Here is a 22,510-nt window from a genome sequence, read left to right on the forward strand (position 1 = left end):
TCACAATCCATCAAGACAGGAGACCACTCTGCCTGGCAGTCTCCCTAGAGCCCCCATCACATCCTGGTTCCTCAGGCTGTAGATGAAGCGGTTCAGCATGGGAGTGACCACTGTGTACATCGCCGAGGCCACCTTGCTTCTGTGGGCAGAGGAGGACACTGCAGAGCTGAGGTACACCCCAAGTCCTATCCCATAGAACAAGGAGACCACACAGAGGTGAGAGCCACAGGTGGAGAAGGCTTTGCTTGCTAGCAGTGTAGGACATCTTCATTAAAGAGGAGAGGATCTGACGGTAAGAGAAGAGGATCCCTAAGGCAGGAAACACATAGTACAGCACAAAAGCCAGGTACATCCAGATGTCATTGAGGAGGGTGTCAGACTTGGCCACCTGGAGAACCTGAGCTAGTTCACAGAAGAAATGGGGGATGGTGGTTCCAAGGGAGAAGGTTAATTTCCTCATCAGTACAACATGGATTAGTGAGATGCAGAAAATGAGAAGCCAGGACACCAGAACCAGGAGGCCACAGAAGTGAGGGTTCATGATAAGTGGGTAGTTCAGTGGGTGACAGATGGCCACAAAGCGGTCATAATCCATCACAGTCAATAGGAAATTTCCCATTCCACCAAAAATGATGAAGAAATACACCTGAGTGAGGCACTCTGGGTAGGAGATGTATTTCCTCTGGGTCTGGATGTTCACAAGCATCTTGGGGACGGTTGTAGTGGTAAAACAGATCTCTACAAAAGACAGGTTGGAGAGGAAGAAGTACATGGGCGTGTCAAGTTGGGGGTCAGAGGTGACAGCCAGGATGATGAGCAGATTTCTGAGCATGGTGATCAGGTACATGGAGAAGAAGAGCCCAAATAGCAGATGCTGGAGTTGAGGGTCAACTGAGAGGCCTAGGTGGAGAAATGGTGATTCCCCTGTTTGGTTTTGTGCTGTCATATTCCTGGCTGTTCTCTTTGGGGCAAGTAAGCAAAAGTTAAATCAGTGCCCACTGGCAGCTCAGGTAGTCTTGCCCTTCCATTTCCAGAAGCCTTTTGTGATTCCTAATGGCTTCCCGGGGTTGAACTTCACAGCCAAGATTGGCTCCACTCACTTTCATATTGTAATATGTTGGTCAATATCTTCTGTCTTGTATTCACTAACTGTGAGTTTTTGTGTTTTGCTAGTCCTGAGGCTTGAATTCAGGGATTGGGTGCTGCCCTTGACTGTCCTTGAGCTTTTGTCTTCCCTCAACGCTAGTCCTGTACCACTACTGCCACTTGAGCCATAGCTCTACTTCCACCTTTATGCAAGGTTAATTGAAGATAAGAGTCCATGGACTCACCTGCTTCAACTGGTGTTGAACCATGACCTCATATCTCAGCCTGGGATTAGAGGTATGAGCCACCAATTCCCTAAAAGTTTTTTCGTCTTCTCTTTTTGAAAGTCAGTATACAGTAGGTTTCTTTGACCTATTATTTGCTTATAAAATACCCTGTTTAGATTTACCCTGTTGCTCTTTCCTTCCTCCTATATTCTTAGAGGAATTCTAACAGGTTTCATTGTTCCATGGGCATGTATACATGTAAAGTATCTTGGCATTCTGCATCCCTTTCTCACCCCCCCATCCATCTTCCCTCTGCTCCCACTGTGCCTTCTTTCACAGGACTTGTACATCCTGTCATTCATTTTATTTGCCAGTCCTGGGGCTTGAACTCAGGGCCTGGGCACTTTCCTCTGCTCCCACTGTGTCTTCTTTCACAGGACTTGTACATCCTGTCATTCATTTTATTTGCCAGTCCTGGGGCTTGAACTCAGGGCCTGGGCACTTTCCTTGGGCTTTTTCAAGGTTAGCACTCTACCACTTGAAGCACAGCACTTCTTCCAGTTTTCTAGTGGTTCATAGAGAGAAGAGTCTCACTGAGTTTTGTGCTTGGACTGTCTTTGAACCTCGATCCTCAGATCTCAGCCTCCTGAGTAGCTACAATGACAGGGGTAAGCCACTGACACCTGGCTTCTATTACAGTCATGGAAGCAAAAGTGGATTTCTTAAGCTGGGTGTGGTGGCTCATGGCTGTAATCCTATGTATATGTATATATGTATACATGTATATAATTTATCGCTTATGTCTAATTAACCAGAAAAAGATGGAAGTTCTAGAACACCATATTTTTGTGAAAGGCCAGGAACAGTGCTCAGGCCCTGAGTTCCAGCTTCAGAACTGGCAAAAAAAAGAAAAGAAAATATAGTATATTTATGTATCAAATTATGTATGTTTATATGTAAATTACTCTACTACATCAGAAAGGAAGCACCATGCTATAGTGTCTCTAGATGTTCATATACAAGTGAAAAAAATTTCCAAGCTAGACTGTAATTATATTCTTGAAAATCCAACCATGTTTTCATGCAAAAGGTAGGCTGGAAATGTGGCTTCTTGGTAGAATGCTTGCCTAGCATGCATGAAGCCCTGAGTTTGATTCCATATAAACAGAAAAAGTTGAAAGAGGTAGCTTGCTATGCTTGAACAAAAGAAGCTCAGGGAGAGAGCTCAGGCCCTGAGTTCAAGACCAAGAATGGGGGGGAAAAAGGAAAGAAGAAGAAACAAAAAGAAAAAAAAATGGTAGGAGAGCCAGGGTTTGCCCTCTGGGTGCAGTGTGAGGTGTCTGGTTATTGTGCATTCTAAATTGTCTCCTCCATCGAGAAATTTGCTCAGTAAGAATAACTACTTCAGGGGTCAGGAGTTTTGCCTAGTGTTAGAGTGCTTGCCTAGGATGCATGAAGACCCAGTTCCGATTCCTCAGTACCACACATATAGAAGGGTCAAGAGTCTAACTGTGGCTCAAGTAGTAGAGCACTAAACTTGAGGAAAAAGCCCAAGGACAGTACCTAACCCCTGAGTTCCAGCCCCAGGAATAATTAGTTCAAGGAAAGCTTTCCAGATGAAAAAATGTTACAGATGTAAAACAAGCACCCGTCTTGATTGGTTAGGATTTTCCTCTCGACACTTGTGTAGATCCAAGATATTAACTGTTTTAAGTGACGGGACTGTATTATTCAACAAGATGATTTTCTCGGAAACCGTCTCAGTATTGTTGGTAAAAAAATGTTCTGGATGTCAAATTAGAAGTCTCAGGAAAATCTGAAGAAAGCTGACCCTTAAATCAGTCTACAGGGAAGAAAAGTTTCAAAGGAATGATGGAGGAAGTAACTGAGAGTAACAAACACACACATATCCAAGTGGAATCAGACGTACTTTGGGAATTAAAACAATCAATGAAAGAAGACATTTACAGCAGTGAAAGAGCCTAGACAGTCAGACGCCAGTGGCTCTCATCTGCTAGTCCTAGCTCCCCAAGAAGCTGAGATCTGAGGATCTCAGATCAAAGTTATCATGGACAAACAATTCTGAGGGCTTCTTATGTCCAGCTGTCCAGCAAGATCCACAAGTGCAGATATTTCTCAAGTGGCAGAGTGCCAGCCTTCAGTGAAATAGCTATATGAGAGAGAAAAGTGCCCTGAATTCAAGCTTCAGTTTCCACAAGACACACACAGACAGACACAGACACAGACACATAAACATATTTAGGGCCAGGATAGGAGAACTCACAGCATTTTCCTTATGGTTTGTGGTGCCCACTTAATTTGGGGTCAGGAACCCATTTAGGACAAGGCAAAGCTCTGCGTAGGAGTCTTCCCAGGGCCCCCATCACATCCTGGTTCCTCAGGCTGTAGATGAAGGGGTTCAGCATAGGGGTGACCACTGTGTACATCACCGAGGCCACGGCCCCAGATCTGGGAGAAAGAGATACAGCCGAACTGAGGTACACCCCAAAGCCTGTGCCATAGAACAAGGCAACCATGCGGAGGTGAGAGCCACAGGTGGAGAAGGCTTTGTGCTTGCTAACAGTGTTGGGCAGCTTCATTAAAGAGGAGAGGATCTGACGGTAAGAGAACAGGATCCCAGTAGCAGGAAATGCACAAACCAGGGTAGTCACCACATAGAGACAGATGGTGTTCACCAGGGCATCGGAGCTGGCCACCTCGAGAAGCTGAACCAGTTCACAGAAGAAATGGGGGATCTCGGTACCCACGGAGAAGGTCAGGCGAACCAGGAGCAGGATATGGAGCATGGCAACACAGAACATGACCAGCCAAGACGCCAGCACCAGCAGACCACAGAGGTGAGGGTTCATGATCACCGGGTAGTTCAGTGGGTGGCAGATGGCCACAAAACGGTCATAAGCCATCACGGTCAATAGGAAATTGTCTATTCCAGCAAACATCATGAAGAAATACACCTGAGTGAGGCACTCCTCGTAGGAAATGTCTTTCCTCTGGGTCTGGATGTTCACCAGCATCTTGGGGATAGTGGTGGAGGTGAAGCAGATGTCCACAAAGGAGAGGATGGAGAGGAAGAAGTACATGGGCGTGTGGAGGTGGGGGTCAGAGGTGACAGCCAGGATGATGAGCAAATTTCCGAGCACAGTGATCAGGTACATGGACAGGAAGAGCCCAAAGAGCAGGGGTTGGAGTTGAGGGTCGTCTGAGAGGCCCAGGAGGAGGAATGGTGATTCCCCTGTGAGGTTTTTGGCTGTCATAGTCCTGGCTGTTCTCCTTGGGACAAGTAAGCAAAAGTTCCGTGAATGCTCACATGGTTGTATTTGAAGTTATTTGTAAGTAGTTGTAGTCAGGGCTTTCAATTCAACATAGGACTTGTGAGTACAGTGTCATCCCGTCATGCTCATGTCTCCCAGCCCCTTCCATCCCTCATTTTATCCAGTTCTAGCTTCACGTTTGTACATTGAGTTTTAGGATTGCATTTGCCCACCCTTCCTCTGTCCGTTCATCTGCCCATGTCTTCTCCTCACCTCCACAGTCAGAAAGCGTTTTCAACTCCCAGGTATAATTGTGTTACTTCTTGTGGAGCTGGGTGAATGTGGACCACGTGAGAAGAGACATGAGAGGCCATCACCGTGGAGTCGCCCTACCGTTGTCTGCAGGCCATGGAGCAAGCATTTATCTCTGGAATGGGAGTATTTGTGGGGAAGATCTCAGTACATGGAGTTCCCGGATGCCATTCAGCAACATCGCCTGGAGTCCAGGCAGCGTTCCTGGACTGAACTGTTCTCAACACGACACATCTGTTACCTGTGTGGATGGAAGACAGCATGGTTGGTCAACATGGCTGTGGATGCCTCCTGACAGAGAATTCCTTCTAAAATATGACCAAGTAAAGAAGAGTGCCAGAGGAGAAAGCAACAACATATTGCAAACACCCAATACATTAAGGAAATGCCCTTTGGCTTATACCTGTCATGCTAGCTGCTCAGGAGGCTGAGATCTGAAGTTCATGGTTCAATGCCAGCCTAGGCATGAAAGTCTGTGTGACTCTCATCTCTAGTTTGAAGCACCAAAAAATGGAAGTGTTGGAGCTGTGGCTTCAGTGGTAGTCTTGACTAACAAGTCTCAGGGATACTGAGTTTAAATCCCAGGAGTGACACACACACACACACACACACACACACACACACACACACACACACATATACAATATACATCACACATCTTCATGCCCTGGAGCAGGAACAAATTATGTGGAAATCAGCAAAATTATTGGATCATACAATAATAAACCGAATGAATTTTGTTCATATGCTCAATGCTCTATCCATGTATCTATCTATGTATCTATGCATCTATCTATCTATTTTGAATGTAAATTTTTATGGGGACAAGCCTGATGGACAGGGAAGGAATGGTGGTATTGAATAATACAGAATATGTGAAGATGAAGATAAAATCCACCAAACCCTGTTGAAATCAGGGGCTGGGACTATGGACCAGAGAAAGACCTACAGAGGGGTTTATTGTGATCAAAATACAATATATGCCTGTATGGAAATAGCACAGCACAACCCGTTTTCCCAGTTGCTATACGTAGAAATCCATTCTGTGCACACTGAAGCCAGTGTGCATGTGCAAAACTAAGTGAGGGAAGTTGGGTGCCAGTGGCTCACAGCTGGCATTCGAGCTACTAAGAGGCTGCAATTGAAGGATCAGGGTGTGAAGCCAGCTCAGACATGGAAATCCATGAGATTATCATTCCTGATTAATCACCAAAAGCCACACATGAGCCACACTTGGTATGGCTCAGAAGCTCAGGGACAGTACCCAGACCCAAAGTTCAAGCCCCACGACTGCCACATGTACATGCAGGCACACAGACAGACAGACACACAGACAGACACATACACACACATTCATAGCCCCCCACAAAGGGGAATACTTCCTTATTTATAATTCCGTTGTTGGCTAGATTTTGTTATGGACACAAATGGGAAACCAACCATTCATTTTCAGTCAAATATGCCAGCAAAATATTGGAGAGGATAAGAAAAAAAAGTCCAAAGTTGGCACTGGTGCTTCATCTCTGTAATCATTGTTATTCAGGAGTCGGAGATTTGACAATTGCTGTTCAAAGCCAGTCTGGGCAGGAAAGTCCTTGAGACCCTTATTTCCAAATAATGACAGAAAAAGCTGGAAGTGGAGCTGCTGTTCAAGTAGTAGAGTGTTAGCCATGAGTAAAAGGAGGTGAAGAACAGTGCCAGGGATAGAGTTCAGCCCAGGCCTAGGAAAACACACGCACACACACACACACACAGACATGGACACACACACGGACACACACACACACACACACACACACACACACACACACACACACACACACACACGTCCCTGGCCTGGAACCCAAAAGACAATACCTGGTGCACAGTGGAGCTTTAGCGGGTGATTAATAAATATATAATGAGATGTAGCAAAGCTGACAGATAACACTGATTATTGGGAAAGAGTGAAGAAAAGTGAGAAACCTTCCAGAAAGGAACTTCTTGAAGAAGGAGCTCTAGGTTGCAGAAAATGAGAGAAAGAAAGGAAATCAGAGTTCACAAAGCCTGAACTCCAAGTGCCTTATAGTTCTGGGACCTCACCTGCAGATGTGAGCTCCCTTCTGGCCCTTCCCATCCTCACTATTCCAGAGGATTGCCTGCTACTCACCCCATCTTCTTTTTGTCTTGTTGTTCATAAATTTACATTTCCCCTGTCTTTACATGGCTCTCTGTTTTGGTTATCATTGAAGATTTCTTATTTCCCCAACTCCTCCTTAGAAGTTTGTTGGCTGGGGTTTTGACCGAGACTGAATTCAGAGAAGGGAGTCAGAAGCTTGTGCAGTTTCTTGCAACTCAATCGATGAATGTACTAAGATGTCCTCATGAAATGAATTGCCTTTCATGAAATAATTGTCTTTATGAAATGAAATGTCTTTCCTGTCTCCAAACCATTTTGTTCCCATGAGTTAAAGTGAAGATGACATCATGGATAAACAGATTTAGGTTAATTTCTTGCATTATTGTAGGCAGTTACAGGGTGAGAGGAATTAATTTATTCCAAGGGGAACACAGTTTCTTTTGTTTTTTTTTTCCTTTTGTTTTGGTAAAAAGATAACAATGAATTCTCAAAGGAACTATTAATGTCTATAGGAACTAAAATCATCGATTTGGCATCTGTCTTGAAGAATCTTTGGTCATGTAATATAAATGACTTGTTCTTTCAGGGAAAAACTATTTCTTGATTTTCATTCATTATTTAATAGTGACTTATACTTTGAAGTTATAGATAAAAATTCCATGTTTTGTTTGGTCAGCAGCACACTGAGACACCCAGCACCCTATAAAATTATATTTATTATCTCATATATGTTACTCTTAGTATCCACTCAGAATATCACAAGAATAGCTCAGTGCCCTGTTCAGTGGATTTAATCAATGTATGATTATTTAATTATTTTTAAATGAATGTATCTTCCCTGGTGAACTGGACGTTTGTATTTTCTGATCTTCATTTCTCTCATATCAGCCCCAACTTCCTTACCTTCTGTTACTGCTCACCTCGGCCCAATTGCTGGATTTCTATGAAGTCAAGCTTAGAAAACACTGCCAGATATGGTGTCTCATTCCTGTCATCCAAGCTACTGAGGAAGCTGAGATCTGAGGATCTCGGTTCAAAACCAGCTCAGGGACTGAACACCGTGTGACTCCAATTAACCACCAGAAACCCAGAAGTGGGTCTGTGGTTCAAGGAGTAGGGCAGTAGTCTTGAGCTCAAGGCTCAGGGACAGCACCCAGGCTCAGAGTTCAAATGCAAAGACCCACAAAAAAAATAAAGAGAAAAAGGGAAAAGAAAACAGTCTCAGTTAGATGCTGCTGGCTCAGGCCTGTAATTTGAAATACTTAGGAGGCTGAGATGTGAGGATTTAGAGTTAGAAGCCAGTGGGGCAGAAAAGTCTGTAGAGTCTTCTCTTCAATGAACCACTAAAAAGGCAGAATGGAGCTGTGGCTCAAGCAGAAGAGCAGAATCCTTGAGCAAAACTAGTCTTGGCTTTTGTTTCAATATCCTGGAGGTCCTTTCAATTAGCTTCATACTATATGGCCTTGTGTATCAAGGTTTTGCTCTATTGCAGATCTCTGCTAGTAGAGCCCATGGTTTCTACTGATTATGACAAATGAGGGGAACCACTGAGCCTAATTTCCTTTGAGTCTGGCATACTTCACTTAATATGATTTTTTTCTAAGACTTTCCATTTCCTAACAAATGGGGCGATGTCGTTTGTTGTCCTTAATGTACTATGTTATCTCTCATCTCTTTTGCTGTCCCTTGGGTATCTCATATTGTTACAGTATTTCACTTTGCTATCTGATATATTGGATTTGTTTGTATTTGGTTATTTGAAATTGTATAGGGAAGGGGAGAAAACCAAGAGGGGAGGGGGGGTGGAGAGGTGGGTAATGGGGACCAAGACATGTGAAAGGGTATCAATATATGTGAATTAATGCACCTTCTATCTGGCAAATATCATGTAACCCTTTTATTAATTACAATAAAAATAAATTAAAAAACAACCAGTCTTGGATAATGCCCAGGCTCTGAGTTCAAGCTGCAAGAGCAACACACACACACACACACACACACACACACACACACACACACACACACACGAAAAGAAATGAAATCCCCTACATAAACACAGGAACATATGATCCCCTCCAGATCCTATTGAAAGATGGAGTGTGTGTGCATGAGTGTGTGTGTGTGTGTGTGTGTGTGTGTGTGTGTGTGTGTGTGTTGGTTCTGGACCAGGATTTCAGGGCCTGGGCATTCTCCCTAACCTTTTGTACTGAAGGTTGGTGCTCTACCACTTGTGCCACCACTCCACTTCTGTCTTATTCTTATTTAAGTGGAAATAAGGTCCTGGAGGTTTTCCTGCCCAGGATGACAGTGAGCGTCCACTCTCAGGTCTCAGCCTGTGGAGTAGCTGGGGGTTCAGGCTTGAGCCACTGGCACTAAAACTGATCTTTGCAGTTACTTTAGTGGAGGTCACATCCTGTATACACAGCCACATTCTGGGATTTGATTTTCCAATTTGTTCGCACCTTTTTCTCTTTCTTGATGGATTGCTCTGGCTGGGACACAGTGGTGAGTGGCAGGGTGAATGCAGGCCCAGCTTACTTCCACAGTTTTATGGGTAGAGATTAGAGTGTCACAGACTTTCCTGCCCAACCTGGTTCTGAATAGCCATCCTCACATCTCAGCCTGTAACACCTGAAGCTCAAATGAGAGAGGAAATCCTAGAGGACATAATTGAAGAAGTAGCATAGACTAGTCCTTTCTGGAAAGTTCTGTAATATTTTATTAAATAGGATGATAAATTGAGAAAAGAGATTGCAGCAAATCAAAACTTTATTCAGAACACTGGAACTGCTTATTAGAATGAGATAATTGTATAGGATGTTGACTTACAATGTCACCCAGGCACAGAAGATGAAGAAAGACCTCTCAACACCAAATATTAAAGGTCCATAATTAAGTTGACTTTACAATGACAAAAAAGATTGATGAGATAATGTTTACTTATTTATTCACTCATTTATTTTTTGTTTGGTCATGGGGATTGATCTCTGGGCCCAGTTGCTATTCTTGAGCTCTTCAGCTCAAGCCTACTGCCCTACCTCTTGAGTCACAGCACCACTTCTGGTTTTGTTGGGGTTAACTGGAGATAAGACTGTCACAGACTTTAGTGTCTGGGCTGGGTTTGAACTGCAATCCTCAAATCTCAGCCTTCTGAATAGCTATGATTACAGGTGTAAGCCACTGCTCCCTGCCAAGCAATCTTTAAGAGAGGTAAAAATGGCCATAAAGAAATCCATGAAGTAATAGTCAACCTCTTAACTACATAGAATACACAAATCAATAAAACATTGTGATCCTGTATTATGTCAATGCTGAAGGAAATCTATAATACCAATTCTGGTGAGGTTGAGAAGAAACAGGCATGCTCAGACACTGTTGTCTGAGGATGTCACTTAGTATAGCTATCATGGAAACAAGTTCATACTTGAGTGGAAAGAGAAATTAGTAAAAAAAAAAAAAAAAGGAAAAGAAATGCCCTCAAACTTAAACAAAATCTCACATGTAAGGCTATAACTGCTCTTCTGAAAGGGTTGGGATTTTATTTGGATTCTTGTATGTGTTTATTCTGTTTCTGCTAAGTAAAAAATGAAGTTATTTGTCTTGCTAAGTGGTGGAGACTGACATCTCTCAACCCAGGCTGAGATCTGAGGACTGGGGTTTAAAGCCAGCACAGGCTATAGTCTGAGAGTCTCATCTCTGATTAGCTCCCTCTTCTGGGGATTGTGTAGATGTGTCTCAAATAACAGAGAAAAAACTGACCAAAAATGTGCAAGGACAGCACCAGGCAATGAATTCAAGTCCCAGGGCTGTAGGAGAAGATGAAGAGGGAGTGGAAGAAGCAGAAGTAGAAGCAGAATAATAAGGAGAAGCAGAAGTAGAAGCACAAGCACCAACAGAAGCAGAAGAAGAGGAGGAGGAGAAGTTGGAGGAAGAAGAAGAACTCATTTTGTGTTTTAGGAGAAGAATTAACTTAAGGGGACACTGTGTAAGTTTGGATTGTGAACAGTGCTTTCTATGTTCAATTAGAAACGCCCAGGGAAATTTGTACAACACCAATCCAAATGGGAATATTAAGAAAATTCACACTGAAAAGAATAGTTGTTCTTTTCAGGTTAGCGAGAAAATTTCTTTGAAATATAGATGTACATACATCTACAGGGAAAGCCAAAGGGGCTTTGCAAGGAACATCTGAATTAGTATATATTTTCTTTTTTTTGCCAGTCATGGGCTTGATCTCAGGGTCCTGAGCACTGTCCTTGTTCTTTCTCAAGGCTAGAGTTCTACCACTTGAGCCTCAGCACCATTTCTGGCTTTTTTCTTTGCATGTGGTACCAAGGAATTGAACCCGGATCTTCGTGCATGCTAGGCAAGCACTCTACCACTAGGCCAATCTCCTGGCCCCTAGTATGTCTTTTCTAAATAAAAAATCTATCTATCTATCTATCTATCTATCTATCTATCTATCTATCTATCCTCAGTCCTATAATAAAGTAAAAGTATCATTGATGGTGATAATCAGCCAATTTGTTTTCCTACTTCCAATGGACTACATTACCATGTACTTCACAATCCATTAAAACAGGAGACCACTCTGCCTGGTAGTCTCCCCAGGGCCCCCATCACGTCCTGGTTCCTCAGGCTGTTGATGAAGGGGTTCAGCATGGGAGTGACCACTGTGTACATCACTGAGGCCACCTTGCTTCTGTGGGCAGAGGAGGACACCGCAGAGCTGAGGCACACCCCAAGTCCTGTCCCATAGAACAAGGAGACCACACAGAGATGAGAGCCACAGGTGGAGAAGGCTTTGTGCTTGCTAGCCGTGTTGGGCAGCTTCATTAAAGAGGAGATGATCTGATGGTAAGAGAAGAAGATTCCTAAGGCAGGAAACACACAGAACAGCACAAAAGCCAGGTACATCCAGATGTCACTGAGGAAGGTATCAGAGCTGGCCACCTGGAGAACCTGAGCTAGTTCACAGAAGAAATGGGGGATGGTGGTTCCCGGGGAGAAAGTTAATTTCCTCATCAGTACAACATGGATTAGTGAGATGCAGAAAATGAGAAGCCAAGACACGAGCACCAGGAGGCCACAGAGGTGAGGGTTCATGATAAGTGGGTAGTTCAGTGGGTGACAGATGGCCACAAAGCGATCATAAGCCATCACGGTCAATAGGAAATTTTCCATTCCTTCAAAAATCATGAAAAAATACACCTGAGTGAGGCACTCTGGGTAGGAGATGTCTTTCCTCTGGGTCTGGATGATCACCAGCATCTTGGGAATGGTGGTGGAGGTGAAGCAGATGTTCACAAAAGACAGGTTGGAGACGAAGAAGTACATGGGGGTGTGGATGTGGGGGTCAGAGGTGACTGCCAGGATAATGAGCAGATTTCCGAGCATGGTGATCAGGTACATGGACAGGAAGATCCCAAAGATCAGGGGCTGGAGTTGAGGGTCGTCTGAGAGGCCCAGGAGGAGGAATGGTGATTCCCCTGTGTGGTTTTGTGCTGTCATAGCCCTGGTTGTTTTCCTTGGGGCAAGTAAGGAAAAGTTCAATCAATGCCCATTGCCAGCTCAGGTGGTCATGCCCTTCCCCTGCCAGATTCTTTTTTTGTTTCCTAATGGCTCCCCCGGGGTTGACCTGCACAGCCAAGATTGGCTCCACTCACTTTCATATTGTAATATGTGGGTAAATATCTCCTGTGTTTTCTGTTCACTGACTGTGAGTTTTATTTTTTTAATTTTTTCCAGTGGGCTCGGGCTTGGGCCTGAGCACTGTCTTTGGACTTTCTCAAGGCTAGAGGTCTTCCACTTGAGCCTCAGCACCTCTTCCAGGTTTTTTCTATGTATGTGGTACCAAGGAATCGAACCTGGATATTTGTGCATGCTAGACAAGCACTCTACCTCTAGGCCAAACTCCCGGACCCTGACTGTGAGTTTTTGTGTTTTGCTAGTCCTGAGGCTTGAACTCAAGGCCTGGGCACTGCATTTGGGCATTGTGAAAGTCAGAGCACTATTAAGTGATTCACAGAACCACTTCTGGCCTTTTCTATGTATGTGGTACTGAGGAATCAAACTCGGATCTTTGTGCATGCCAGGCAAGCACTCTAACCCTTGGCCTTGCTGCAGTCCCTATGAAATGTATTTTTCTAAACCTTATTCTTACGTAGTTGTACCACGGGGCTATAATTCAATGATCAGTTTGTGAGTACAAGACCATTTCATCAATGTCACTCCTTCCATGGTCTCCACAACTCCTCCCAGTCCAACCCCTCCCTCAGTTCACCCAGTTTCAGCTTCACATTTGTACACTGAATATTACGAATGATTTTGCCCAACATTCCTCTCTCCATTTCTCTATCCACCTTTTCTACTGCCTTCACCTCTCAGGAAGCGATTTCAACCCTCAGGTACAATTAATTCTTTTACCTATTTTCCTGGTGGAGGGAACGTTCACTCTGTAATAGGATCGAGTTGTTCTCCCGTTGTGTGCAGTCCATGGAGCAAGCATCTATCTCAGGAATGGGAGGATTTGTGGGGAAGATCTCAGTTGTAGAGTTTCTGGAGGTCATTCAGCAACATTTTCTTGAGGCCAGGCAGCATTCGTGGGCTGAGCTGTTCTCAACACGACACATCTGTTACCTGTGTGGATGGAATACAGCATGGCTGGTCAACATGGCTGTGGATGCCTCCCGACAGAGAATTCCTTCTAGGTGATTTCTTCCAAAATATGAGAGAGGGTAAACAAGAGACTACCAGCTGCACAGAAATGAGGAGAAAAGAACACAGCATCATTAAATAACATGTAATGAGCTTAGCACATTTTTTCATATTTTTTATTGTAATTAAGAGAAGGGTTACATTATATTCACCAGATAGAAGGTGCATTATTTCACATACATTGATACCCTTTCTAATATCTTGGTCCCCATTTCCCTTCCCCCCACTCCCACCCCTTATCTTGTTTCCCCCCCCTTCCCTATCCAATTTCAAATAACCAAATTCGCATTTATCCAATATATCAGATAACAAAGTGAAATAGTGTAACAATATGAGATTACTAAGGGACAGCAAAAGAGATGAGAGATAACATAGTACATTAAGGACAACAATCACTCGTTATATGGCTTTTGTTTCTATATCCTGGAGGTCCTTTCATTTAGCATCATAGTGTATTGCCTTATGTATCTAGCTTTTGCTCTATTGCAAATCTCTGCTAGAGAGCCCAAGGTTTCTACTGAGTATAACAAATGAGGGAAACCATTGAGCCTATGTTCCTTTGAGTCTGGCTTAATTCACTTAATATGATTTTTTCTAAGTCTTTCCATTTCCTAACAAATGGGACGATGTCATTCTTTCTGACAGCAGCATAGAATTCCATTGTGTACAAATACCACAACTTGGTGATCCACTTATCACTGAGGGACATCTAGGTTGGTTCCATATGTTTGCTATGGTGAATAGTGCTGCAATGAACATTGTTGTGCTAGTGGGTTTAGTATGTCCTTGTTTCTGGGTGGTTGAGTAAATGATAAGTAGTGGAATTGCTGAGTCATAGGGGAGTTCTGTGTTTAGCCTTTTGAGGCACTGCCACACTGCTTTCCATAGTGGTTGAACGAGTTTGCACTCCCACCAACAGTGTAGTAGTGATCCCTCCTGGCCACATCCCCTCCAGCATCTGATGTGATTCGTTTTCCTGATCCTGGCCATTCTAGCTGGAGTGAGGTGGAATCTTAGAGTTGTTTTGATTTGCATTTCTTTTATGACCAGAGATGTTGAGCATTTCTTCATGTGTCTATAGGCCATTTTTGTTTCTTCTTCAGAGAAGACTCTCTTTAAGTCTTTGGCCCATTTTTCAATGGGATGGTTGTTACTTTGGAGCTTAGTTATGGAATGATTCAATTTTTTGAGTTGTTGATATATTTTAGATATGAGGCCTTTGTCCGTTGTTTGGTTGGTATAGATCTTCTCCCACTCTGTAGGCTTCTTTCCATTTCCTTACATATGGGGCGATGTCGTTTTTTCTGACAGCTGGGCTTAGTACATACAGACATACACAGACGGTACATACAGACATACACAGACACAGACACAGACACACACACCCACGAAGGGGAATTCTTCCTTACTAATAATTTGTTGTTGGCTAGATTTTGTTATGGACACTACTGGGAAACAAAGCATACATTTTTGGTCAAATGTGCCAGCACTGGTCGTTCATCCATGTAACCATCATTGCTCAGGAGTCTGAGGTCTGACAATGGAAGTTCAAAGCCAGCCTGGGCAGGAAAGCCCTGAGAGCCTTATTTCCAAAAAATGACAGAAGAAACTGGACGTGGAGCTGCAGCTCAAATAGTAGAGTGGTAGCCTAGAGCAAAAGGAGCTGAGGAAGAGTGCCAGTGTTAGAGTTGAAGGGCCAGGCCTAGAGACACACATATACACACAGACAGACAGACACAGACACACACCCAGACATAGACACACATAGACACAGAGATGCACAGACACACAGACACACAGACACACAAGTCCCTGGCCTGGAAGCCAAAAGACAATACTTGGTGCACAATGGAGATTTAGCGGGGGATTAATAAATACATAATCGATGTAGCAAAGCTGACAGATAATGCTGATTATTGGGAAAGAGTGAAGAGAAGCAAGAGACCTTCCAGAAAGGAACTTCATCGGAAAGGCGCTCTAGGTTGCAGCAAGTGACAGAAATGAAGGAAATCATAGTTCACAAAGCCTGAACTCCAAGTGCCTTAGAGTTCTGGGACCTCACCTGCAGATGTGAGCTCCCTTCTGGCCCTTCCCATCCTCACTATTCCAGAGGATTGCCTGCTACTCACCCCATTTTCTTTTTGTCTTGTTTTCCCTCGCTGGTCATAAATTTACATTTCCCCTGTCTTTACCAGGCTATCATGGCTCTCTGTTTGGTTATCACTGAAGATTTCTTATCTCCCAAACTCCTCCTTAGAAGTTTGTCGACTGGGGTTTTCATGGAGACTGGATTCAGAGAAGGGAGTCAGAAGCTTGTGCAGTTTCTTGCAACTCAATCGATGAATGTACTAAGATGTCCTCATGAAATGAATTGCCTTTCATGAAAGAATTGTCTTTATGAAATGAAATGTCTTTCCTGTCTCCAAACCATTTTGTTCCCATGAGTTAAAGTGAAGATGACATTATGGATAAATTTTTAGGTTAATTTTTTGCATTATTGTGGGCTGTTACAGGGTGAGAGGAATTAATTTATTCCATGGGGAACATATTATTTTTGTTTTTTTCTTTTGTTTTGATTAAATAAAGGAATCCTTAAAGGATCTATTTATTTCAAAAGGGGCTAAATCTCTGGAGCCATATCTATTTGGCTTCTGCCTTGAAGAATCTTTGGACATGTAATAGATCACTTGATCTCTATAGGAAAAAATTTTTAAATTTTTTTCGTTAAAGTTTCTTATGCTTTGAAACTATAGATAAAAATCCCACGTTTTATTTGGACAGCAGCACACTGAGACACTCAGCAACCTATAAAATTATATTTGTTACCTCATATATGTTACCCTTAATATCCACACAGAATATTATGAGAATAGCTCAGTGCACTGTTCAGTGGATTAAATAAATGCATGATCATTTAATTATTATTATTTAATGAATGTATCCTCCCTGGTTAACAGGACATTTGTATTTTCTGATCTTCATTTCTCTCATATGAGCCCAACTTCCTTAACTTCTGTTATGGCTCCCCTTGGCCCAATTGCTGGATTTCTATGAAGTCAGCTTAGAAAACACCACCGGGCATGGTGGCTCACTCCTGTCATCCTAGCTACTCAGGAAGCTAAGATCTGAGGATTTTGGTTCAAAACCAGCCCAGGCACTAAAGTCTGTGAGACTCTTATCTCCAATTAACCACCAGAAACCCAGATGTGGGTCTATGCATCAAGGAGTAGGGTGGTCGTGGTTAACTGAAGATCTCAGGAACAGCACCCACGCTCAGAGTTCAAGTCCAAGAATGAACCAAAAAAAAACTAAAGAAAGAGAAAAAGGAAAAAGAAAACAATCTCAGCTAGGTGCTGCTGGCTCAGGCCTGTAATTTGAAATACTTAGGAGGCTGACATGTGAGGATTTAGAGTTAGAAGCCAGTGGGGCAGAAAAGTCTGTAGAGTCTTCTCTTCAATGACCACTAAAAAGGCAGAATGGAGTTGTGGCTCAAGCAGAAGAGCAGAATCCTTGAGCAAAAAGAGTCATGGACAATGCCCAGGTTCTGAGTTCAAGGTCCAAGAGCAACACAGACACAGACACAGACACAGACACACACACACATACACAGACACACAGACACAGACACACACACACACACACACACACACACACACACACACACAGGAAAGAAATGAAACCCCCTAAATAAAAGCAGGAATATATGATCACCTCCTGATCCTATTGAAAGATGGATAGTGTGTGTGTGTGTGTGTGTGTGTGTGTGTGTGTGTGTGTGTGTGTGTGTGTGTGTGTGTGTTGGTTCTAGGCCTGGAGTTCTGGGTTGAAGGATTCTCCCTAACCTTTTGTGCTCAAGGTTGGTGCTCTATCACTTTTGCCACAACTCCACTTCTATCTTATTCTTATGTAAGTGGAAATAAGGGCCTGGAGGACTTCCTGCTCAGGACGACTGAGAGCGTCCATCCTCACATCTCAGCCTGTGGAGTATCTGGGGGTTCAGGCTTGAGCCACTGGCACCAGAATTGATTTTTGGAGTTGCTTTAGTAGAGGTCACATCTTGTATGCATAGTGACATTCTGGGATTTGTTTTATCAATTTGGATGCACCTTTTTCTTTCTCTTGATGGATTACTCTGCTGGGACACAGTGCTGAGTGATAGGGCGAATGCAGGCTCCAGTGTAATCTAGATCTTAGAACCGTCCAGGTTTCTCCATTCAGTACATTGTTTGCTGTTTCCTTACTAGAGAGAGATCACCTGTCTGTCTCTGTCTCTCTGTCTGTCTCTGTCTCTCTGTCTCTGTCTCTGTCTGTCTCTGTCTGTCTCTGTCTGTCTGTCTGTCTGTCTGTCTCTGTCTCTGTCTCTGTCTCTGTCTCTGTCTCTCTCTCTCTCTCTCTCTCTCTCTCTCTCTCTCTCTCTCTCTCTCTCTCTCTCTCTCTCTCTCTCTCTCTGTTGTGGGCATTGAACTCTAGGCCTGGGTGGTATCTGTTTGAGCCACAGCACCACTTTCAGTTTTCTGGTGGTTAATTGGAGGTAAGAGTCTGATGGTTTTCATGTCCAGGTTGGGTTTGATCTGTGATCATCAGATGTCTGGCTCCCGAGTAGCCAGGATTCAGGTGTGAGCACAGGTTGCCAAGTTTACTTCCAGCAGTTTTATGGGTAGAGATAAAAGTGTCACAGACTTTCCTGCCCATTCTGGCTTGGAGGCGCCATCCTCACATCTCAGCCTGTTAGACCTGAAGCTGAAATTACAACAGGAAACCACATAGAATGTAACCAGAGATATAGCCAAGACTAGTACTTTCTGGAAAGTTCTGTAGTATTTCATTAAATATGAGGAAAAAGATGACAAAAGGGATTTCATAAATCAAATCTTTATTCAGAGCACAGTAAAGGCTGATGAGAATGAGAGAAGTGTGTGGGTTATTCACTTATAAAGAGCCCCAGTCCCAGGAGATAGAAGGAAAGCCTCTCAGATACTCACCACTTAATATTAAGGGTCCACAAGTAAGTTGACTTCACAATGAGGAAAAAGATGGATAAAATAATGTTGATTTATTTATTTAGTCAGGTATTTTTTTGGTTTGGTAATGGGGCTGGATCTCTGGGCCTGGTTGCTGTTTTTGAGCTGTTCAGCTCAAGGCTACTGCTCTACCCGCTGTGTCACAGCACGATTTCTGGATTTCTAGCTGGTTTTCCATTGTGATACTCAAATTTCAAGCTCCTGAGTAGCTAGGAATATAGATGTGAACCACTGGTCCCAGCCAAGACAATCTTTAAGAGAGGTAAAAATGGCCATAAAGAAATCCACAGATAAATATTCAAACTTTTCACTACATAGGACATGCAAATCAATAAAACACTGTGATTCTGTATTATGTCAATCGTGAAGAAAATCTACAACAACAATTCTGGTGAGTATGAGAAGAAACAGGCATCCTCAGACTCATACTGTTGTCTGAGGATGTCACTTAGTATAACTTTCATGGAAACACATTCATATCTGAGTGGGAAAGAGAAATTAGTAAAGAGGAAAAGAATTGCCCTCAATCTTTTTTTTATATTTTTTATTGTAATTAATAAAAGGGTAACATGATATTTGCCAGACAGAAGGTGCATTAATTCACATATATTGATACCCTTTCACATGTCTTGGTCCCCATTACCCACACATCCACCCCCCCGTCTTGGTTTCCCCCCCTTCCCTATCAAATTTCAAATAAACAAATATAAACAAATCCAATATATCAGATAGCAAAATGAGATACTGTAACAATATGAGATATCGAAGGGACAGCAAAAGAGATGAGATAACATAGTACATTAAGGACAACAATCATTCGTTATATGGCTTTTGTTTCAATATCCTGGAGGACTTTTCAATTAGCTTCATACCATATGGCCTTATGTATCAAGGTTTTGGTCTATTGCAGATCTCTGCTAGTAGAGCCCAAGGTTTCTACTGATTATGACAAATGAGGGAAACAATTCAGCCTGTGTTCCTTTGAGTCTGGCTTACTTCACTTAATATGATTTTTTCTAAGACTTTCCATTTCCTAACAAATGCGGAGATGACGTTTTTTCTGACAGCAGCATAGAATTCCACTGTGTACAAATACCACAACTTGTTGATCCACTCATCAACTGAGGGACATCTAGGTTGGTTCCATATCTTTGCTATGGTGAATAATGCTGCAATGAACATTGTTGTGCTAGTGGGTGTAGCATGCCCTAGGTTCTGGACGGTTGGGTAAATGCCAAGTAGTGGAATTGCTGGGTCATAGGGGAGCTCTACGTTTAGCCTATTGAGGCATTGCCATACTGTTTTCCATAGTGGTTGAACGAGTTTGCACTCCCACCAACAGTGTAGTAGTGATCCCTCCTGGCCACATCTTCTCCAGCATCTGTTGTTATTCGTTTTTCGGATCCTGGCCATTCTAACTGGAGTGAGGTGGAATCTTAGAGTTGTTTTGATTTGCATTTCTTTTATGACCAGAGATGTTGAGCATTTCTTCATGTGTCTATAGGCCATTTTTGTTTCTTCTTCAGAGAAGACTCTCTTTAAGTCTTTGGCCCATTTTTTAATGGATGTATGTTACTTTGGAGATTAGTTTTGGAGTGATTCAATTTTTTGAGCTTTGCCCTCAATCTTAAAACAAAATGTCACACGTAAGAGCATAACTGCTGTTCTGAAGGTGTTGGGATTTTATTTGGATTCTTCGAGGAGGAGGCGGAAGAGAAAGAGGATGAGAAGGGGGAGAAGAAGAAGAAGTTTTGTGTCTGAGGATGAATAATTAATATAGAAGAGGATAACTTAGAGGGATACTGTGTAAACTTGGATTGTGATAAGTGCTTTCTATGTTCAATTGGAAATGCCCAGGAAAATTGTGCCACAGCAACCCAAATAGGAATATTCAGAAAAATCCACACTGAAAACAGAAGTTGTTCTTCTGATGGATAGCAAGTAAATTTCCTTGAAAGACAGATGTCCAAACATCGACAGACAAAGCCATAGGGACTTTGATGGTACACGTGAATAAGTACATCTTTTCTAGATGGAAGAGTCTATACATACATATACACTGAATCCTATAATGAAGGAAAAATATCACTGATCTGATATTCAGCCAATTTGTCTTCCCACTTCCAATGGACTACTTTGTTCTGTGCTTCACAATCCATCAAGACAGGAGACCACTCTGCCTGGCAGTCTCTCCAGGGCCCCCATCACATCCTGGTTCCTCAGGCTGTAGATGATGGGGTTCAGCATGGGAGTGACCACTGTGTACATCATGGAGGCCACCTTGCTTCTGTGGGTAGAGGAGGACACTGCAGAGCTGAGGTACACCCCAAGTCCTGTCCCGTAGAACAAGGAGACCACGCAGATGTGAGAGCCACAGTTGGAGAAGGCTTTGTGATTGGTAGCTGTGTTGGACAGCTTCATTAAAGGGGATAGGATCTGATGGTAAGAGAAGAAGATTCCTAAGGCAGGAAGCACACTGAAGAGCACAAAATCCAGGTACATCCAGATGTCATTGATGAGGGTGTCAGAGCTGGCCACCTGGAGAACCTGAGCTAGTTCACTGAAGAAATGCGGAATGGTGGTTCTTGGGGAGAAGGTTAATTTCCTCATCAGTACAACATGGATTATTGAGATGCAGAAAATGAGAAGCCAACACATGAGGACCAGGAGGCCACAGAAGTGAGGGTTCATGATAAGTGGGTAGTTCAGTGGGTGACAGATGGCCACAAAGCGGTCATAGGCCATCACGGTCAATAGGAAATTATCCATTCCACCAAAAATCATGAAGAAATACACCTGAGTGAGGCACTCTGGGTAGGAGATGTCTTTCCTCTGGGTCTGGATGTCCACCAGCATCTTGGGGATTGTGGTGGAGGTGAAGCAGATGTCTACAAAGGACAGGTTGGAGAGGAAGAAGTACATGGGGGTGTGGAAGTGGGGGTCAGAGGTGACTGCCAGGATGATGAGCAGATTTCCGAGTGTGGTGATCAGGTACATGGACAGGAAGATCCCAAAGAGCAGGGGCTGGAGTTGAGGGTCATCTGAGAGGCCCAGGAGGAGGAATGGTGATTCCCCTTTGTCTCATAGTCTTGGCTGTTGTCCTTGGGGCAAGAAAGCAAAAGTTCAGTGAACGCTCGCATGGTTGTATTTGAAGTTAGTTGTAAGTAGTTGTAGTAAGGGCTTTCAATTCAACATAGGACTTGTGAGTATATTGTCATGCCATCATGGTCTGTGACTCCCAGCTCCACCTATCCCTCAGTTTACCCAGTTCTAGCTTCATGTTTGTACATTGAGTATTAGGATACTCCATTCATCTGCCCATGTCTTCCCCTCACCTCCCCATTCAGAAAACGCTTTCAACTCGCAGGTATAATTGTGTTACTTCTTGTGGAGTTGGGTTAATGTGAAGAGACATCAAAGGCCAACACCCGGGAGTCGTCCTACTGTGTCTGCAGGCCATGGTGCGAGCATTTATCTCAAGAATGGGAGCATTTGTGGGGCAAACCTCAGTACATGGAGTTCCCGGATGCCATTCAGCAACATCGCCTGGAGTCCAGGCAGCGTTCCTGGACTGAACTGTTCTGAACATGACACATCTGTTACCTGTGTAGATGGAATACAGCATGGCTGGTCAACATGGCTGTGGATGCCACCTGACAGAGAATTCCTTCTAAACTATGAGCAATTGAAAAAAAGAATACCAGCCACAAAGAACAACTGAGACAGCAACATCATATCACAAATACAGAATACATT

The 22,510-nt window shown here is 43.3% G+C and overlaps 2 protein-coding genes and 2 pseudogenes across 2 annotated transcripts; all 4 read right to left on the minus strand.

Moving 5' to 3' along the window:
- LOC150068235 (olfactory receptor 7D4-like) lies at positions 1–946 on the minus strand (annotated as a pseudogene).
- A 2,647-nt stretch (positions 947–3,593) lies between these two features.
- LOC150068236 (olfactory receptor 7D4-like) lies at positions 3,594–4,588 on the minus strand (annotated as a pseudogene).
- Positions 4,589–11,579: 6,991 nt separating this feature from the next.
- LOC150068237 (olfactory receptor 7D4-like) lies at positions 11,580–12,527 on the minus strand. The gene has a single exon (XM_090353605.1). It carries the CDS (start codon positions 12,525–12,527, stop codon positions 11,580–11,582), a length of 948 nt encoding a protein of 315 aa, XP_090209731.1.
- Positions 12,528–20,902: 8,375 nt separating this feature from the next.
- On the minus strand, positions 20,903–22,214 carry LOC150068238 (olfactory receptor 7D4-like). Its single transcript, XM_090353667.1, has 2 exons — positions 22,199–22,214; positions 20,903–21,828 (listed from the first exon to the last, which is right to left on the minus strand). The coding sequence occupies exons 1-2, from the start codon at positions 22,212–22,214 to the stop codon at positions 20,903–20,905; spliced, it is 942 nt and encodes a 313-aa protein (XP_090209793.1).
- Between the last annotated feature and the right edge of the window lie 296 nt (positions 22,215–22,510).

Source organism: Megascapheus bottae, chromosome 1, assembly GCF_031878675.1.
Source record: "Megascapheus bottae isolate mThoBot1 chromosome 1, mThoBot2.hap1, whole genome shotgun sequence".
NCBI lineage: Eukaryota > Metazoa > Chordata > Mammalia > Rodentia > Geomyidae > Megascapheus > Megascapheus bottae.